A 21,502-nucleotide genomic window follows, 5' to 3' on the forward strand; every position below is an offset into this window, starting at 1 on the left:
CAGAGAATGCATTGCATATCTTTTTGTTCCACATCATTATTTAGCCGCCAAATAGTCTTTTTGTTTTACATGCAACGTAACATAAAGTGCATTGATTTCCACGTGTGATATTTGATATATTCTTCAGATTCACATGGTTTCAAAGGGGCTGAACCTCGCGCTGCTTCCTGCTCCAGTATTTCCCTTTTAAGGCCTTTTTGTTGTATTGCTCTCACTCTTTGTATTGCTATGATTTATATTACCATAGAAACACATCTGAGCTTCTCTCCCAGACTCGATGTTCTCCGCAGTAGTTTCCCGTCGTGTCGTTTATGAACGCCAGCGAGAGGCTCGACCGTGATCTTGCAGATTGTGTTGTCTCTTCGATCTCTATCTCAGCTTCAAAAAGGCGCTGTGGAATATTGCCGAACAGAGATGTACGCAGCACACACACACACACACACACACACACACACACACACTGTAGTGTGTACATCAGTGCGTTGGACAATGCTTTATGAGTTTCTGCTGTGAAGTAGCCCCTCTACAGGGAGCTTCTTGTCTTCTCCAACAGGACTCAGCTCCATATATTTATTAGATCTGATCCCCATCTAGCCTTCCTTCATATCGCCCTCCTGTCTCTGTGCACTGTGTTAGTTCCTTTCTCTTTTTTTTGAGGCATGGCTGATGAGATGTGGCAGCGATACAGAGAGCGCTCCACTTCTCCTTATTAGCACTGAAGCCGAGGGAAGGGAGGAGGAGCTGCAGGATTGAGGGCATCATCACAGAAAAGGCTGAGCGACGACGGGAGGGAACAGAAAAGGAGCTGCGGGCGCTTTTTAGGACACGATTGCTCAGACTTTTATAACAAAGCATATACATATATATATATATATATATATATACACGCTATATCTACATTACTGCAGAGCCTTTTCTAAAGCAGACTACGCAGGCATTGGTTTCCACAGATTCAAATGATAATCCGAGGTAAACCATTATAGTGAACAAGGCAGTAAGGCAGGCCGTTAGCCAGCTACCAATCTTGTTAGCGCTAGCATGAGGGTCATGGTCCCCAGATGCATGAGATGTTGGTGATCCCCTGGTGGGATTAGGCAACATTTTAGTTGAATAAAATACCTGCAAAACTATGACATTCCCCGTCTGTCTCAACTGGTGTGAGGGAAAAACCAATATGTTCACATTGTTGTAATACAACTTCGCATCTCCCTGGTTGAGCTTCCTACACTAAAGCACGTCAATGCGGCAGACTTTCCTCCGAGGGACGGTGGTCACGGTTCTCCCGCTTGCAGCAGCATTACCATGCATATGCAATATCATATAAACGGAATGAATCAATGAAACGACCAAGTTTCTGCAAGTCTTTTTTAGTGACAAGAGCATATGGTCTGCACTGAAGAATGCTCCACATAACGTATGCAATGTAAAGTGTGCAAGCCCACCGTCGTGCTCCCTCTCAAATAGCATAATGGTCGTCAAACTGCAATGCATTGTGGGTATAGACGCAGCTGAACTGTATCCTCCACCGATGCATCATACGTTCCTAAGTTGTAAGGCTGTCGGCACAAATGAGATTCCTGGACTAGAAGATGTCATCAGAAACGAGATGCAGGGACAGTACACATTTGAATGCAGGACTTTTATTGTACACTATGTATATTTTTACTCATAGTTAATAGTTTTACTATCAGAATATAAGTGTTGAGTCGGCCTATTTCTGCTACCACTGCCAAGAACAACATTCCCAGCCAGAGAAAAGTCAAGAGGATAATCACTTTTTCCTGGCGCGCCCAAATCACCAAATCCGGCCAGAATTTCCCCAAATTCGACAAAGCGCTCCCTTGTGTCCTGATTCACCCGCCAAGTGTAGGACAGACAGTTCATCCTTTAGGCATTTAGTTTGACACACACACACACACACACACACACACACACACACACACACACACACACACACACACACACACACCTTTCTTTTCAGTTAGATGCACCTCTGGAAGCAGCTCCATCCTTGAGCCTCTCCAGGTCAGATATTGTCCTCAAACCACTCGTGTGTGTGTGTGTGTGTGTGTGTGTGTGTGTCTGTGTGTGTCTGTGTGTGTGTGTGTGTGTGTGTGTGTTATCCTGGAAAGCAAATCTCCTCCCAAGTCGCAGGTTTCTTGCAGACTACATAATAATTCCCCCCCACAGGATTTCCGTTTTTTATATTCTTGACTTAATTCCGCGCCTCCACCCTCAGAAGTCTTCTCGTTGCAGAGCAACACACACACACACACACACACACACACACACAGCATGACGCCGCCCCGCCGTGCTTCATCATGATGGTATTTAGTCTAATGGCCAAAGCGGTAATTTGCGTTCGGTCTCATACTCTCCCACGTGGCTCCTGGAGAACTGGAGCCGACATGTCATGTAAGGTTTGTCCTCTTTTTAAGGACCGTCTCTCTCTCTCTCTCTCTCTCTCTCTCTCTCTCTCTCTCTCTCTCTCTCTCATAACTAAATACACACTCACACACACATACATACACACTTATGAGGCCACGATCTATGTCTAATTGGAATATTTATTGATATGCAGATGTGTTAAAAGTTGAGATTTAGCCTGGTTTGTGTGTGTATTTTATATATATATATGTGTGTGTGTGTGTGTGTGTGTGTGTGTGTGTGTGTGTGTGGAGCATGGCGTTCACCAGAAAGCGGCTCCTCTCGCTGCACCTCAGCGGCTGATTGGCTCCCTGCGGCGTTCCTCTGATTATCTGGATAACAGGCGTTCTGCAGCAGCTATAGGAACGTCTGAGAGGCTCCGTCGCTTTCTGTCCTCCTCCTCCTCCTCCTCCTCTGTTCTTTAAAAGACCGCCGCTCCGTCTCTTCTTCCTCTCCCTCTCCGTACATCTGTCACTCGCCTCTCTTCTCCCTCGCTGGTTTAACAAGCTGCCGGGGGACGAACATGAGAGCACACAGAAGTTTGTAGAAGGATCTAAACAAGGACGTGATTCTTCCCCAGACGGCTCCGCTTCCTCCTCTCCCCTTTCACACTTTAATGCCTGGATCCACATTGTATTCAGTTCTTCACCTGACGAGTACTATACAGTCATTTTACTGTTATATATATCTGCATATAGATATTTAAAGTGATCCTAACTTTGGGAGAAACTCCACATTTTCTCAGGTGCCTTTTATTATTTGCTGCTCTCCGGGAAACGGAGACGAGTATTTTATTTTGTCTTGTGAGTCCTGTCACTATTTTTCAACTGTTGACATGTGAACATATTGTTTTTTATGTTTTATGTTTATATGTTAAACAAACTCAAAGACATTTTGTTTCCCTCCACTAAAATGACAGAATTACGCTTTTTTTTCCCCCACATTCACATGAAAATGTCATTTTGAAACCTGTTCATCATTACTCTGCAGTGAGCTGAGAGACGTGTTATCATGTTTTGCACACAGGTGAGTTAATGAAGAGGAGTTTTGCTCACCTGTGCAAAGATAGTCTGTCAAGTAGTTGCAGGGAAGAGAGAAAAACAAGTTGTTCTACTTATTGACGCTCATAATTATGCAATAGTTCGTATTTTATATGCAAAACAAACATCAGCTTTTCATTTGCATCGGGGCTCGTTTGTACTTCATGCATTGACTTGTGATCATCATATGATCCGTTTGTGAGGATCTAGGTAGTGGACGACATTATTTACTTTAGCGTTTACAGTGATTTACCTGCTCCCTTCTCTGTGAAAACTAACTCATGTTCTGCAACAAAACAAGTTCAATATTGTCATTAAAATCCTTAAAAAGGGATTTTTTTCTGCTTCTACCTCATTAGAAATGACAGAATCTACGAAGACGCACAAGATGTTTGTATGAGTTTCATGTTGTGACGTCACAAATGACTCAAACATGTATTTTGGAGCGCAGCTGGACTTTAACGTGTGGATGATCTCTCATGGCCGCCATTAACCCTTTGCTCGTCTGCTCTCTCCCTGCAGGACTTCCTCACAGACTTGATGATGTCAGAGGTGGACCGCTGCGGCGAGAACGAGCACCTCATCTTCAGAGAGAACACGCTAGCGACGAAGGCCATAGAGGAATACCTCAAGCTGGTGGGACAGAAGTACCTGCAGGACGCCCTGGGTGAGCGGAGGCGGAGCCTGCAGTCTGAGGAAAAAGGGCCTGAAATAGTTTTGAAAGCCGAATGACGAGCCGCTCTCCACGTAGCTCAGTTCTCTTCTGTTTGTCCGCGTTCCCGTTCTCTCGTCTTCACGCTCAACCTCTCTAACATATGAAATATACATATCAATGAAGCGGCGGCATCATAATTAAGTTAAAGTGACATCTAGAGCTGGAATGCATTGGTCCTCATTCTGACAACTGAAGCAACTCTTCCAGCACTTGAATCGTTTGTTTCACAGGCTAAAAAAAATACAGACTGGGAAATGATTGATGAATCTTTTGCCTCCCCTAGCCCATACTTCTACAAGGTCAGTCCAAGGTCAGGTCAGGTGTGTTTGTGCACCTGCAGCCCGGACAATACGCCCTCTGTGCCTGTGTGTGCTTTCCCCGCCCCGATCCGATGTGTACACACTGGCAGTTTAACCTACAACCGGTGCACATCCTTCCTCATATTTATGCTCGACGTGTGTGTGTGTGTGTGTGTGTGTGTGTGTTGTTGTTGTTCAGGTGAGTTCATTAAGGCGCTCTACGAGTCAGACGAGAACTGCGAGGTGGATCCGTCCAGGTGTTCCTCCGGGGAGCTGCACGAGCACCAGAGCAACCTGAAGATGTGCTGCGAGCTGGCCTTCTGCAAGATCATCAACTCCTACTGGTGAGCACGGCTTAGCACACGCGTGTGCTGCAGCCTCAACACGGTCCCCATGTTGCACGTCCTTTCTGCTTTTATTTCTTGAAGGAAGAGTTTATAGCATCTCTTATTCCCTGATTCGTCTTTATAAACAGACTGAAAAACAACAATAATGCCAATGAAATGGTCTTTTATTTGGTTTTTATTTGGATTTTTTGTTTAAAACTTGGATGTGTGAGATTTTAAAGCAACTCCAGCGAGCAGTAACCCTTCACTAAAAGTCAAACATGAGGCACGTTTATCCATCAGCTCACTCCTACTTACAACAGCGCGTGGGAGTAACCTTTCAGAGGGATCACATGTTCACTGCAATCAGAAGAAGTTCCTTTTATTTGTTTAAAAATATTCAAGATTTCCATAAAACTTATGCTGAAATGGAAACAAAAGAAACCGTCCTGGATCAAGATAATGATAATTTAGTGCCTCGTGATGTATGGAAAGTGATTGCAATCAAATCAGTAGCGGCTTCCTCCGTGTTGTTTTCACCCCGCGGCAAAAACAACAAGAGAGAGAAAGAGAGAGAAAGAGAGAGAAAGAGAGAGAAAGAGAGAGAAAGAGAGAGAAAGTGTGCAACTTCCCATCAAACGCTCAAAATCAGATGCAAATCAAAAGCAGAAACTACGGCGATGGCTTCAGAGACCGTCTCTCTTCCCGCTCCTGCAGGATGTGTTCCCGTCCCACGCAGGAGAGCTCCGAAATTAAAAAGGCTTTTTTAAGTCGTACAAAATGAAAGTGATAAATTAATTGCATTCTTACGTGTCGAAGTGAAACGTCGGAAAAAGGAAATATCGACGGCCGAAGAGCAAAACCTCCTTTCTGAAAAATGCACTTTTTTCCCCTCACTATCTCCATTCATGCTGTTTGAGGTAAAGGTCTTTAAAAGTGACTCCCTCTCTTTCTCCCTCTCTTTCTCCCTCTCTTTCTCCCTCCCTTTCTCCCTCTCTTTCCCTCCAGTGTCTTCCCACGAGAGCTGAAGGAGGTGTTCGCGTCCTGGCGGCAGGAATGCAGCAACCGGGGTCGTCCGGACATCAGCGAGCGTCTGATCAGCGCCTCCTTGTTCCTGCGCTTCCTGTGTCCGGCCATCATGTCGCCCTCGCTCTTCAACCTGATGCAGGAGTATCCGGACGACCGCACGGCGCGCACGCTCACGCTCATCGCCAAGGTGACGCAGAACCTGGCCAACTTCACCAAGTGAGTGAAAAAATTATAAAATATTTTGCATCAAACATTGTGCTGAATAAAAAATAAAGTAAAAAACATGTATTAATATATAATATTTCAAAATAAATGGAGCATATTTATTCATTATATAAAAAAATATATATGTTTAGAATATATAAAGAAATTTGAATGAATTGAGCATCTTTTTTTTTAATGAGCAGAAAAATTGTGAAATTTCCCAAAAAAATATTATATAATATTTAATAAAAATGGAGCATATTTATACATTTTCTAAATATACATATATTTATATTTATAAGTAAATTGAGCATATTTATAATATATGAAAATAAAATTGAGCAGAGAAATTGTGGAATTTCCTAAAAAAATATAATATAATATTTAAAAAAGAATTAGCATATTTATAAATGTTCTAATAATATATATATATACAAATAAATCAAAAATTTAGCAGAAGAGTTATGGAATTTCCTAAAAACAAAATATATAAAAAAAGCATACAAAATATATATATTTAGATTATATATATATATTAAAAACAATAGCTTATTTATAACTAGAAAATTTCACAAGAAATTTTGAAAGTGTGGCTACTACTGCCGTAAGACGTCGCAATATGTACACATTACCGGTAGTGAGATGTGTTATTGAGGTAACACATCTCTCAATAACACAATAACCTCAATAACCTCTGCCACCTTCAGAATTATCAGATCAAATGACTTTCTTTGAGAGGGTGAAAAACGTAGTTTTTTACACAATGAAAAAAAAAATCCTTAACCGAAAGCCAAATAAAAAAGAGCCAATCAGACTTCTTCTATGGGAGGAGCCTAATCGGATTCGTTGTGTTGTCCATTTTTCCCCAGCAACAACAGACTCATTGGGTGAAAGGTCGATCCAAGTTGTATCTCCTCACTCACCAACTTTCTGGGGTCAAAAAACGTGCGCGCACACACACGCGGGCGCACATAGACACACACAGTCAATCGTTTTGTGATAATTCTGTGTGTGTGTGTGTGTCTAAGTCTAATGTATGATATATAAGAATGTGTGTGAAACGTTTTTTGTAGAGTTTAAAATAGAGTGTCTTGGATGTCAGCTGACCAACGTCAGTTGGCTCCTCCTGCGTTTGTATCACCGGTTGTCGTGGTGACAGCCCTGATTGGCTAACTTAAAACAGGTGTGACACTGTCACAGAGCAGGAGACTGAACTGTGGATTTAATGAGAAAACAACCTTTCAAACTATTGTATTTGACAGACAACCGTGAATCCCATCACGAAAATAATGACATCATGAGAAGCACAAGACTTCTGAGAACGTTTCCGTCTACTTAAATATTTGTAAGGATTTATAAATGAGGGCGTAAATTCAGTTTGTAAAGTGCTCACGTTTCCGTCATGAGAGAAAATTGTGGTCCGATTTAACATGGAGGTTAATGGAGCAGTTGGCCGGTCTTCATGTCGCTTTCAGGTTTGCTGACAAAACAGTATACATTTGTTGGATTCCACGACGCATGTGTACCACCGGCACAATATTTCCAACGTTTTCATATATAAATTATGCCTCAAAAGTCAATATTGTGGAGTAAATGGCAAAATACAAATACAAAAAGGTTGTTTAGGACACAGCTCTGTAGTGGATTTCTATGTTCCTGAACTTGAATAAAAGCCAAGGGGATTGAATAAGTTCAAGGATTTAGAGATTAGTTTATATTTAACATTAATTAGAATAGGAGGAGGGGAGAGGAGCTCTTTGCAGGGGTCTGGGTGAAAGTCTCTGTGGGTGCAGCTCATTTGCATAAGGCGGGAAAACCGTGGGTGTGGCTCATGAGCGTCTGACAGAGGACGTTATTAATGGTCTAAAATGTCTATTTGTGTGCCTTATTGGTAATATTAGGATGTTTAAACCGTGTCTATGAGTCTTAAGCTTGTTTAAGTGTTTAATAAGAGGAAGCATATGGAAGAAAAGAAGTTAAGAGGCGTTTATTTGTGTCTTGAGACCGGTGTAAGTGTAGGTAATGAAGATGGGCCATTATTCGAGGTAGGGCGCAGAATTGAGTAGGGAGGTGTGGTTACACCAAGAAATAATACTATTGTATTTGACAGACAACCATGAATCCCATCCCATCACGAAAATAATGAAATCATGAGAAGCACAAACAGTCAGGATGTCAGCTGACCAACTGACAGTTCCTCCTGCGCGTGTGTGCGTGTGTGTCACCGTTGCCATGGTGTTCACTGAGAGAGAGACAGGAGAGTTGATTTAATGAAAAAACTAACTTTCAAACTATTGTATTTGACAGACAACCATGGATCCCATCACGAAAATAATGACATCATGAGAAGCACAAGACTTCTGAGAACGTTTCCGTCTACTTAAATATTTGTAAGGATTTATAAATGAGGGCGTAAATTCAGTTTGTAAAGTGCTCACGTTTCCGTCATGAGAGAAAATTGTGGTCCGATTTAACATGGAGGTTAATGGAGCAGTTGGCCGGTCTTCATGTCGCTTTCAGGCTTGCTGACAAAACAGTATACATTTGTTGGATTCCACGACGCATGTGTACCACCGGCACAATATTTCCAACGTTTTCATATATAAATTATGCCTCAAAAGTCAATATTGTGGAGTGAATGGCAAAATACAAATACAAAAAGGTTGTTTAGGACACAGCTCCTCGTGCTCTAGCGATGACATCACAGCTCTAACCTTCCCCACACACACCCATTGTAAACTCTGAAATGGTTCCCACATTTTCCTAAACTTGAACAATAATTACATGAAAACTGTGCTAGCTATCAAAAAATGCCCAATTGGGCAAATAAACTCCAGACTTTTGTCAACGTTTTAAACTTTAAATCATTTCTCTACGATACTTTATGGCGAGTCACTGTGGGCACAAAGATGTATGTTTTTTTGCTCTCTTCAGTCCGAAACCCCAGTCAAGTCAATGGGACAATTTCTCGCCGTTTTTCGCACTTTTCGTGAAAATGGCTGGTCGAATCTCTTAGAAAAGTCATAGCTCACGATTCCCGATCGGGCCGCACGTTTTGATGTATTTTTTACGCATGTGCGGGCAACGCTGTGGGAGAAGATACGGTCCAAAGTTTGGCGGAATAAGAAGAATAATAATAAGTAATAATAATAATATTAACTAGAAAATTTCACAAGAAATTTTGAAAGTGTGGCTACTACTGCCGTAAGACGTCGCAATATGTATACATTACCGGTAGTGAGATGTGTTATTGAGGTAACACATCTCTCAATAACACAATAACCTCAATAACCTCTGCCACCTTCAGAATTATCAGATCAAATGACTTTCTTTGAGAGGGTGAAAAACGTAGTTTTTTACACAATGAAAAAAAAAATCCTTAACCGAAAGCCAAATAAAAAAGAGCCAATCAGACTTCTTCTATGGGAGGAGCCTAATCGGATTCGTTGTGTTGTCCATTTTTCCCCAGCAACAACAGACTCATTGGGTGAAAGGTCGATCCAAGTTGTATCTCCTCACTCACCAACTTTCTGGGGTCAAAAAACGTGCGCGCACACACACGCGGGCGCACATAGACACACACAGTCAATCGTTTTGTGATAATTCTGTGTGTGTGTGTGTCTAAGTCTAATGTATGATATATAAGAATGTGTGTGAAACGTTTTTTGTAGAGTTTAAAATAGAGTGTCTTGGATGTCAGCTGACCAACGTCAGTTGGCTCCTCCTGCGTTTGTATCACCGGTTGTCGTGGTGACAGCCCTGATTGGCTAACTTAAAACAGCTGTGACACTGTCACAGAGCAGGAGACTGAACTGTGGATTTAATGAGAAAACAACCTTTCAAACTATTGTATTTGACAGACAACCGTGAATCCCATCACGAAAATAATGACATCATGAGAAGCACAAGACTTCTGAGAACGTTTCCGTCTACTTAAATATTTGTAAGGATTTATAAATGAGGGCGTAAATTCAGTTTGTAAAGTGCTCACGTTTCCGTCATGAGAGAAAATTGTGGTCCGATTTAACATGGAGGTTAATGGAGCAGTTGGCCGGTCTTCATGTCGCTTTCAGGCTTGCTGACAAAACAGTATACATTTGTTGGATTCCACGACGCATGTGTACCACCGGCACAATATTTCCAACGTTTTCATATATAAATTATGCCTCAAAAGTCAATATTGTGGAGTAAATGGCAAAATACAAATACAAAAAGGTTGTTTAGGACACAGCTCTGTAGTGGATTTCTATGTTCCTGAACTTGAATAAAAGCCAAGGGGATTGAATAAGTTCAAGGATTTAGAGATTAGTTTATATTTAACATTAATTAGAATAGGAGGAGGGGAGAGGAGCTCTTTGCAGGGGTCTGGGTGAAAGTCTCTGTGGGTGCAGCTCATTTGCATAAGGCGGGAAAACCGTGGGTGTGGCTCATGAGCGTCTGACAGAGGACGTTATTAATGGTCTAAAATGTCTATTTGTGTGCCTTATTGGTAATATTAGGATGTTTAAACCGTGTCTATGAGTCTTAAGCTTGTTTAAGTGTTTAATAAGAGGAAGCATATGGAAGAAAAGAAGTTAAGAGGCGTTTATTTGTGTCTTGAGACCGGTGTAAGTGTAGGTAATGAAGATGGGCCATTATTCGAGGTAGGGCGCAGAATTGAGTAGGGAGGTGTGGTTACACCAAGAAATAATACTATTGTATTTGACAGACAACCATGAATCCCATCCCATCACGAAAATAATGAAATCATGAGAAGCACAAACAGTCAGGATGTCAGCTGACCAACTGACAGTTCCTCCTGCGCGTGTGTGCGTGTGTGTCACCGTTGCCATGGTGTTCACTGAGAGAGAGACAGGAGAGTTGATTTAGTGAAAAAACTAACTTTCAAACTAGTGTATTTGACAGACAACCATGGATCCCATCACGAAAATAATGACATCATGAGAAGCACAAGACTTCTGCGAACGTTTCTGTCTACTTAAATATTTGTAAGGATTTAGAAATGAGAGCGTAAATTCAGTTTGAAAAGTGCTCACGTTTCCGTCATGAGAGAAAATTGTGGTCCGATTTAACATGAAGGTTAATGGAGCACTTGGCCGGTCTTCATGTCGCTTTCAGGCTTGCTGACAAAACAGTATACATTTGTTGGATTCCACGACTCATGTGTACCACCGGCACAATATTTCCAACGTTTTCATATATAAATTATGCCTCAAAAGTCAATATTGTGGAGTGAATGGCAAAATACAAATACAAAAAGGTTGTTTAGGACACAGCTCCTCGTGCTCTAGCGATGACATCACAGCTCTAACCTTCCCCACACACACCCATTGTAAACTCTGAAATGGTTCCCACATTTTCCTAAACTTGAACAATAATTACATGAAAACTGTGCTAGCTATCAAAAAATGCCCAATTGGGCAAATAAACTCCAGACTTTTGTCAACGTTTTAAACTTTAAATCATTTCTCTATGATACATTATGGCGAGTCACTGTGGGCACAAAGATGTATGTTTTTTTGCTCTCTTCAGTCCGAAACCCCAGTCAAGTGAATGGGACAATTTCTCGCCGTTTTTCGCACTTTTCGGGAAAATGGCTGGTCGAATCTCTTAGAAAAGTCATAGCTCACGATTCCCGATCGGGCCGCACGTTTTGATGTATTTTTTACGCATGTGCGGGCAACGCTGTGGGAGAAGATACGGTCCAAAGTTTGGCGGAATAAGAAGAATAATAATAAGTAATAATAATAATAATAATAAGCCCGAGCAATAATATGAAGTGCGCTTTGCTATAGGGGTCTATGACCCCTCTAGCTGAAGCCACACTTAATAATAAGCCCGAGCAATAATATGAAGTGCGCTTTGCTATAGGGGTCTATGACCCCTCTAGCTGAAGCCACACTTAATAATAAAAAATAAATTAAGTGGCATTTTCTAAAATAATAACATCCCTGCGTTACTCTTTGTCCCGTCCCTCTGTTTTTCCGTCAGATTTGGCAACAAGGAGGAGTACATGTCCTTCATGAACCAGTTCCTGGAGCACGAGTGGACCAACATGCAGCGCTTCCTCCTCGAGATCTCGAACCCAGAGACCATCTCCAACACGGCGGGCTTCGAGGGATACATCGACCTCGGCAGGGAACTCTCCACGCTGCACTCCCTGCTGTCGGAGGTGGTGTCCCAGATGGACCAGGTACTCATCATGATAATACTATGTAGTCCCAGATGGACCAGGTACTCATCATGATAATACTATGTAGTCCCAGATGGACCAGGTACTCATCATGATAATACTATGTAGTCCCAGATGGACCAGGTACTCATCATGATAATACTATGTAGTCCCAGATGGACCAGGTACTCATCATGATAATACTATGTAGTCCCAGATGGACCAGGTACTCATCATGATAATACTATGTAGTCCCAGATGGACCAGGTACTCATCATGATAATACTAGTATATCATATCATTTCAGCACACAGCAAAGCCATCATCATTTGCAGGATATTACAGTATTCCACATTCTGCACTTAACAGTTATAATACTGGAAAATATAACCCATTAGTTTCAATCGAAACTTAATAGATATTCTGCAGATGTCATAAATTATAGGACTCAACTTCACAGAAGGTCCAAAGGTCTTCAAAACATGATCACGAGCTCGAGGAGTTGAATCATGCACCGACTACATAAGGATGTTTATCGTACATCAATCAATAATTCATCATTCGTTGTTCAATAATTCATCATTGCATTACATAAACAGAGAACACTGAGATGTCAGAGGCTGGCTGAGGCACATTAATGGGTTTACAAGGACGTCTGCGTTGGCAGATGGGAAGCTGGTAATAATTAGGAAAAGGGAAGATTCAAGTTATTTTTTGGGGTGGGCGTCGAGCATCCAGCGCTCTGAACCCTTCTTTCAATAATTCAGGGTTCCAGTGAGTCTGGTGGAGTCCGTCAGACCGGCCGGCCTCATGCATTATTCCGCATGTTGTCTGAATAAGAGATGTGATTGCATGGCATCGGGAAAATAACTGGGTCTAAAAAAAAAACATGCACGGAAATGAAATCCAATTAAAGATATTTGATTTGGCTTAAATCGTAATTACGTCTCTCTCTCCTCCCAGAGCGCCGCCTCCAAGCTGGGCCCGCTGCCCCGGATCCTGCGGGAGGTGAACGCGGCGCTGTCCAACCCGTCCTGCGTCGTCATGACGCCCGGACAGTCCTCGGAGCACATGGGGTCGCCGCCCGCCGAGGCGAGCTGCAGCATCTCCACCGGCCTGCAGAAGATGGTCATCGACAACGACCTGTCGGGGTGAGACTCTTTAATAAACACCCGGGGCCGCGGGAAGACTTTATCTGGGCGCCTTCGACGATTGAGCTTTCTATTTTCTAGTTCTCTATATTGGAAAGTAAGGTGAGCAGGAAGTGTATATCGGTGCTGCAGCTGCTGGCGTCGGTGTGCAAACCCTAAATATAGGAGGAATTATATGAGTCTCCTCGGCACATATACAAAAAAAAATAATTTAAGTCTTTGAAGTGCAATAAATATAAATGGCTCCTTGCACAAATAAAAGCCAGTCCTTATATTACTGAACAAACAGAGTAAAAGAAGGGCAGCGTCTCCAGAAGTTAATACATTTGCAACATGTGGAACGGCTCACTGGTTTATAGAAGGTCGGTCACCAATACATCCCAGTTCCTCCCAGTAGATCATGTTCTCCAGGGTTCTTACGCTCATGGAGAACCTGGAAAAGTCATGGACATTTTAAAATGGTTATTTCCAGGCCTGGAAAAGTCCTTGAAAAAAAGAAAAATCCCCAAAAGTTTAGTAAAAGTCATGTAAATGTGTTATATTCATGTGTTCATGTAAATGTGTTATATTCATGTGTTCATGTCGTTCATTTACGCTGAGTTTGAAATAATTAATATGCTTTTAAAAGAAAGACTCAGAATATAAGCAGGCATACATACAGGCATCTATATAAATGTTTATTCTTTTAATCAAACTATTGTCTCATTCATTTGAGTCATTTAAGGTTTACTGTATGCTTTGTGTTCTCATTGTTAGTTTAAATACTACATTTACTCACTTTTTCATGCTTACACAGAAATTTCACAACAAGTTTGCTCATATAAAAAAAAAAAATTGGTTTAAAGTCATGGAAAAAATTGGTCAGAATGTGTATGAACCCTGAACATGAATATCGCCGCCCCTGCTTGTTTTACATCGGCCAGAGGAAACCCTGTTTACTCCCCCGTCCGCTCGCTCCCTGGCAGAAACAGCGGCAAGGTGACACTTATAAAGATTAACGTGGCGGCGCCGGGAGCCGCGGGCGGAGGGATGTTCTGAGTAATCGCCAGACGGGAACGCCGGTAAACACAACAGCCGGAGCGCGGGGTGCAGGCCGGTGACATCACACGGGAAACACAACTAATGAAGTGATGTCCCGTTGTGACCTGAAGGCAGAGCCCGCCCTCTGCTCCATCACGTATTCACTCACCTGTCCTCACGGCTCTCACCTGATGCAGCTCATCGCATGAAAAAGGAGGAGAGAGAGAGAGGGGGGAGAAATTGAGCAGAATAGAGGATAACGGCACAAAGGGAGAAGGACACAGGAAGAGGGAGGAGATGAGCGTGACGTGAATAATGAAAGATGATTGGACGATAAATCACGTCTGTCAAGGTGATCGTCTTCCGGCAATAAAGCCTCCATCTGCTGACCGAAGGGAAAGGAAGGAGGGAGGGAGGTGAGGGGACGAGGGAGGAAAGGAGGAAAGGAGGGAGGAAGGTGAGGGGACGAGGGAGGAAAGGAGGGAGGGAAGGTGAGGGGATGAGGGAGGAAAGGAGGGAGGGAAGGTGAGGGGACGAGGGAGGAAAGGAGGGCGGCAAGGTGAGGGGGCGAGGGAGGAAAGGAGGGAGGGAAGGTGAGGGGATGAGGGAGGAAAGGAGGGAGGAAGGTGAGGAGACGAGGGAGGAAAGGAGGGAGGGAAGGTGAGGGGACGAGGGAGGAAAGGAGGGAGGGAAGGTGAGGGGATGAGGGAGGAAGGGATGAAGGAAGGTGAGGGGATGAGGAAGGAAAGGAGGGAGGGAGGGAAGGTGAGGGGACGAGGGAGGAAAGGAGGGAGGGAAGGTGAGGGGACGAGGGAGGAAGGGAGGAAAGGAGGGAGGAAGGTGAGGGGACGAGGGAGGGGACGAGGGAGGAAGGTGAGGGGACGAGGGAGGAAAGGAGGGAGGGAAGGTGAGGGGACGAGGGAGGAAGGGAGGAAAGGAGGGAGGAAGGTGAGGGGACGAGGGAGGAAGGGAGGAAAGGAGGGAGGAAGGTGAGGGGACGAGGGAGGGGACGAGGGAGGAAGGTGAGGGGACGAGGGAGGAAAGGAGGAAAGGAGGGAGGAAGGTGAGGGGACGAGGGAGGAAAGGAGGGAGGGAAGGTGAGGGGATGAGGGAGGAAAGGAGGGAGGGAAGGTGAGGGGACGAGGGAGGAAAGGAGGGAGGGAAGGTGAGGGGATGAGGGAGGAAGGGATGAAGGAAGGTGAGGGGATGAGGAAGGAAAGGAGGGAGGGAGGGAAGGTGAGGGGACGAGGGAGGAAAGGAGGGAGGGAAGGTGAGGGGACGAGGGAGGAAGGGAGGAAAGGAGGGAGGAAGGTGAGGGGACGAGGGAGGGGACGAGGGAGGAAGGTGAGGGGACGAGGGAGGAAAGGAGGGAGGGAAGGTGAGGGGACGAGGGAGGAAGGGAGGAAAGGAGGGAGGAAGGTGAGGGGACGAGGGAGGAAGGGAGGAAAGGAGGGAGGAAGGTGAGGGGACGAGGGAGGGGACGAGGGAGGAAGGTGAGGGGACGAGGGAGGAAAGGAGGGAGGGAAGGTGAGGGGACGAGGGAGGAAAGGAGGGAGGAAAGGTGAGGGGATGAGGGAGGAAGGGAGGGAGGAAGGTAAGGGTACGAGGGAGGAAGGAAGGGAGGAGAGTGAGGGGACGAGGGAGGAAGCAAACGAGTGAAGAAGCCTCACAGAAACCAGCCAGATGACTCTAATCCACTTCCTGCTTCTGTTGCAATCGCTTCACACGCTAAGCTAACGGTGGCTAATGTTCCGCTAACAGGTCATTGTGCTGTTTAAGGAAGATGGAACTCAAGCCCCACGTCTGATTGTAAAATATATGTTATTTTTAATCCACCGCCTTTTCCAAAACAATGAGACAAAAAAACAAAAGAGTAATAAACTGGACCGTAAATATGTGTTATGCAATACTCCAAATAAATATCCGGCCTCCCCTCGCCCATTACTGCCTGATATTATGGATCTAAATTGAATGATCCCTCATCACTCTTTTATGTGTTCAGATGGAACCGGTCATTGGAAACATGCATTTTGATTTGACGTTATCGCTGCTTTCCATTCAAAGCAGTTTCTGATTTCCAACATTTCCTTTATTTTTCCAGATTAGTCGACTTCACCAGGTTACCGTCCCCGACCCCGGAGAACAAGGACCTGTTCTTTGTGACGAGGAGCTCGGGGGTCCAGCCGTCCCCGGCACGCAGCTCCAGCTACTCCGAGACCAACGAGCCCGACCTGTGCATGGCCAACGGCAGCAAGAGCCTCTCCATGGTGGACCTGCAGGACCCCCGCAGTCTGGAGGGCGGCCCGCCGGGTCCCGGCTCCTCGGACGGCCCGGGCGAGTCCCCGCTCTCCGGGGGCGGCTGGGCGGCCAGAGTCCCGCAGGGGAACATCCCGGGAGGCCCGACTCTGAGGAGGCCGGCCCAGCCGCCCGGCGCCCCGGTGGGCACCGACGGCGCCCCGGGCCGACCCGCCCAGCTGCTCGCCCCGCTGTCCTTCCAGAACCCCGTCTACCAGATGGCGGCCTGCCTCCCCGTGTCCCCCCGCGGGATGACCGACTCGGGCTCCGAGTGCCACAGCTCCGTCAGCTCCCACAGCAACAACGAGGACGGGCCGGCCGGAGGGAAGCACGGCTTCTTGAACCACGGCGGAGGAGGCGGAGGAGGCGGCGGCGGCGGCGGCGGGAGCAGCGGGGACGAGTACACCAGGCGCTCGGGGGAGTTCAACCGCCGGCAGCTGTCGCTCACGGAGACGCAGCACCAGCCCGCCGTCCCGCGGCAGAACAGCGCCGGCCCCCAGCGGAGGATAGACCAGCCCCCGCCTCAGACCGTCACCCGGGGCCGCACGCCCCCAAACCTCCTCAGCAGCGGGCCGTACCCGCGGCCCTCCTCCGGCAACCTGATGACGTCGTCGCCCGACTGGCCCGGCAGCGGCGCCCGGCTACGGCAGCAGTCCTCTTCCTCCAAGGGGGACAGTCCCGAGACCAAGCAGCGGGCGCAGCACAAGCAGGTACGGGACTCGCTCTAAAAAAACGGCCATTTCTCTCGTGGGCGGCACATCGTGACCTCGTGACCTCTAGTCGCTGAGTGTGATAACAGTCATTAGCACCCAGGCAGCTCATCACAGGAGGAGGGTGGAGGCACAATTAGCATCTTAGTAACTAGCGATATATGTGCTAACGGACCTCACGGGTATAAACAGATGCATGTTCGGTGTGTGTGTGTGTGTGTGTGTGTGTGTGTCACAGTGGGAGGTTTCCATCGATTATCGCTTCGTTCAAAAGTGATTCTTTCGGACGGCCGCGCCGGTCGCTCCGTCACTTCTGGTCCGGAATGAAATATCTCATCACCCATTGGAGGGTTTGACACGACGGGTTCCCCACAGGAGGAGTCCAGTGTGTGTGTTTCCTCAGGGGAATCATGGCGACGGTTGCCGCGTGCTTTGGTGAACATTCCTGGTTCCCAGAGGATGAATCCTCCTGACCTCTTGCGCCACCATGAGGCTGAAATGTGTGGTTGTGTTTCGGTCGTTGATGAATTGATTGCAATGGAATCTTGTTTGTGTTCCCGGTGGTGAACTTTATGAACTTATCAGGTCAATTTGCAATTTACTTTGATTTATGACCAAATACCTGCAAAAACTGATGAAACTCCCATCAGTGTCTTTACTGATCATTAGCGAACGTTAGCATGCTAGTTGCTAAACTAAAGTGGTTAAACATGGTTAGTTATTATAACTGAAATCTTTAAATTCTGCATAGTGGCTTTAAGTTGAGTTTCCTTCAACTGCCTGCATGCTCTCTATGAAATACAGTCACGTGACGACGTAGTTAAGTTCTGATGCATTTGAAGGTTTTATTTCATTTTATTCTTTACTCTTTTCAAATGTTCATATTCCGGTATTTCAGCACTCAATGCTCATGAGTGTGCTGGACTATAAAAGCATCCTACATCTCCTCTCATGTACTGTAACAGCCCACAGCCGCCTTCTCTACTCATCTGGCCATCACACACACACACACACACACACACACACACACACACCTTAAAGTGCCGGCATCGGCCTCCTGGCTGATTTCCATTTCTCTCCTCTGATCCTCCCGTATTTACCTTTACGCTGCTAGCGCGACCCTGCAGGTGTACACACTTTAATGGGTGCTTTGAGGCGTGTGTGTGTGTGTGTGTGTGTGTGTGTGTGTGTGTGTGTGTGTGTGTGAGCGTGCAGACACAAGGGGGCGTGTCTCCATTCCACCTGCTGCTTCCAGTCCAGATGATTTGGTGCATTTCAAGCTTATTTCTGTTGTTTCTGTTCTGTTATTGCAACCCTCCCCCCTTCCCCTCCCTGTCACTTGCACTCGGCTCATGTGTGTGTGTGTGTGTGTGTGTCTGTGTGTGTGTGTGTGTGTGTGTTGTGTTCACTAGGCCCCCTCCCCAGTGAACCCCAGTGCGCTGGACCGCACAGCAGCCTGGCTATTGAATATGAATGTGCAGTATTTAGACCATGAGGGGACGGAGCGCGAGTCACTGAGAAACAGAGGGGATCTGACTCAGGTGGAGAAGGTAACCGGCCTCTTCATCCGACCTCTGACCTTTACCAACACCTCCTTTCACAACCCACCTCAAGCTTCAGCCCTGATGCTCCCACTCTCCTCTCCTTCCTCCCTGTCCCACCATGAGCTCCCGCACACACCTCCCTCCCCTCTGCACCTAATCGTCTGCTAAATTTATTGCCACTTTCTGCCTTTTCCTCCAAGCCCGACGTCCTTAGACGTATCCAAATTTTCACTTAGTCATAATATGCACATTTATGACATAAATTGAGGTAAATAGGATATATTGTGCGTCAGTCTGGCTCTGCATGTGACCCCATATTGCCTCAATCTCAACCCACTTTCCTGAAATTGCCTTTTTTTTTGTGATGTTCGGGCTTTTTTTGTTTTGTTTCTGGGATGTTTGTTTCCTGCAGTGAACCAATCCGCTGCAGGAAAGTCGCAGCAACAGCAACGTTGGCAGAGAGTCGGCAACGCAGTCAAGATAATTGCCGAACACAAAGAAGAATACCGGCGTGGTCGTGAAGCGAATATCAGGATCGTTTTCACCGTCGATTCATCTGCTGATTATCTTTAACTATTGGTCTCCAGAACTGAGATATCATCCGTCATTTAAAAAAATAACTGCAGCTCTCGATCAATTAATCCACGAGTCATTACATCCGGACGTCTCGGCTAACGATGCACTTCCTGTCCCGTCTCCTGCAGAGAGGAGTGAGGCTCATTTAGAGAGACGAGCTTTAACCCTTTTACTTCATTAAAAAGGAAAATGTCCCTCGGGCTTGAATAACTCGGCACGCCCTCGCAGCGATCCCTCGTCTTCCTCGCCATCTTTGGAATGAACTTAAAGCCCAGAGTGTGTGTGTGTGTGTGTGTGTGTGTGTGTGTGTGTGTGTGTGTGTGTGTGTGAGCTGCATTGATGTGAGAGATGAAGACAGAAAGAGTTCCTTCGCTGCTTCCTCCTTTCCTTCCTCCTCTACAACCGTTCACCCTCAGCTTCGCTTCCTTGCTTTTGATTGGCTGCCAAATGCACGCCATTTTTTTTTCATCCATAATGAATACAAGCCTGTCATGCTAACATATCTTATGCTGTATGGGAGCCAGCAGCCAGAGAAGGCAATGACTTCTTAACAGAGAAGCCTTTACAGCCGTCCTCAAATAGCAGAGCAGCGACCAGAGAAGGACTGGGAACCAGTCCGCCTCCCACTGGGAACCAGTACGTCTCTACGTCTCCCACTGGGAACCAGTCCGTCTCCCACTAGGAACCAGTACGCCTCCCACTGGGAACCAGTACATCTCCCACTGGGAACCAGAACGCCTCCCACTGGGAACCAGTACATCTCCCACTGGGAACCAGAACGCCTCCCACTGGGAACCAGTCCGTCGCCCACTGGGAACCAGTACGCCTCCCACTGGGAACCAGTCCGTCTCTACGTCTCCCACTGGGAACCAGTACGCCTCCCACTAGGAACCAGTACGCCTCCCACTGGGAACCAGTACATCTCCCACTGGGAACCAGAACGCCTCCCACTGGGAACCAGTCCGTCACCCACTGGGAACCAGAACGTCTCCTACTGGGAACCAGTCCGTCTCCCACTGGGAACCAGAACGCCTCCCACTGGGAACCAGAACGCCTCCCACTGGGAACCAGTCCGTCGCCCACTGGGAACCAGAACGTCTCCCACTGGGAACCAGTACATCTCCCACTGGGAACCAGAACGCCTCCCACTGGGAACCAGTACATCTCCCACTGGGAACCAGAACGCCTCCCACTGGGAACCAGTCCGTCTCCAACTGGGAACCAGAACGTCTCCTACTGGGAACCAGTCCGTCTCCTACTTTGAACCAGTCCGTCTCCCACTGGGAACCAGAACGCCTCCCACTGGGAACCAGTACATCTCCTACTGGGAACCAGTACGTCTCCCACTGGGAACCAGTACATCTCCTACTGGGAACCAGTACGCCTCCCACTGGGAACCAGTCCGTCTCCTACTTTGAACCAGTCCGTCTCCCACTGGGAACCAGAACGCCTCCCACTGGGAACCAGTACATCTCCTACTGGGAACCAGAACGTCTCCCACTGGGAACCAGAACGCCTCCCACTGGGAACCAGTACGCCTCCCACTGGGAACCAGTACGCCTCCCACTGGGAACCAGAACGTCTCCTACTGGGAACCAGTACGTCTCCCACTGGGAACCAGTACATCTCCCAATGGGAACCAGAACGTCTCCCACTGGGAACCAGTACGCCTCCGACTGGGAACCAGTCCGGCTCAGACGCAGGCTGCAGGAGCTTGTACATGTATTCTCCATGTATTCAGGGCTCATGTGTCTTATAGGAAGGAGGAGGAGTCATGTGGCTGAACAAGAACAAGAATAAGACTATTTTAATTTATTATAATAAAAAGAAAATCCCATATGCTGTTTTCCAGTTGGATGCCACTGAATATAAAAGAGCTTCATTGCATAGCATGAAACATGCATGAAACACAGCCAGGCAAGGTTGTTGGGCCATGACCTTTTATTCACGTTTTTTTTTTAGGATTAATGTCATTCTTTCGGGAAAAGATGTGT

At 46.3% G+C, this 21,502-nt stretch overlaps 1 protein-coding gene across 5 annotated transcripts in view; it reads left to right on the forward strand.

Moving 5' to 3' along the window:
• LOC306751474 (disabled homolog 2-interacting protein-like) overlaps positions 1 to 21,502 on the forward strand; it is a gene marked incomplete at its 5' end in the record, with an annotated part of 83,451 nt that overhangs the window by 58,356 nt on the left and 3,593 nt on the right. For 3 of the 5 annotated variants that reach the window (XM_079235047.1, XM_079235048.1, XM_079235050.1), the window contains 7 exons: positions 3,990 to 4,134; positions 4,681 to 4,825; positions 5,816 to 6,052; positions 12,032 to 12,233; positions 13,176 to 13,363; positions 16,485 to 17,388; positions 18,801 to 18,938. In XM_079235047.1, coding sequence (XP_079091173.1) covers positions 3,990 to 4,134; positions 4,681 to 4,825; positions 5,816 to 6,052; positions 12,032 to 12,233; positions 13,176 to 13,363; positions 16,485 to 17,388; positions 18,801 to 18,938 — 1,959 coding nt within the window. The remainder of the gene's footprint in view (positions 1 to 3,989; positions 4,135 to 4,680; positions 4,826 to 5,815; positions 6,053 to 12,031; positions 12,234 to 13,175; positions 13,364 to 16,484; positions 17,389 to 18,800; positions 18,939 to 21,502) is intronic. The other 2 variants (XM_079235049.1, XM_079235051.1) reach the window with 2 other exon arrangements.

The sequence above is a fragment of the Taurulus bubalis genome (assembly GCF_910589615.1).
Source record: "Taurulus bubalis genome assembly, chromosome: 19".
Taxonomy (NCBI): Eukaryota; Metazoa; Chordata; class Actinopteri; order Perciformes; family Cottidae; genus Taurulus; species Taurulus bubalis.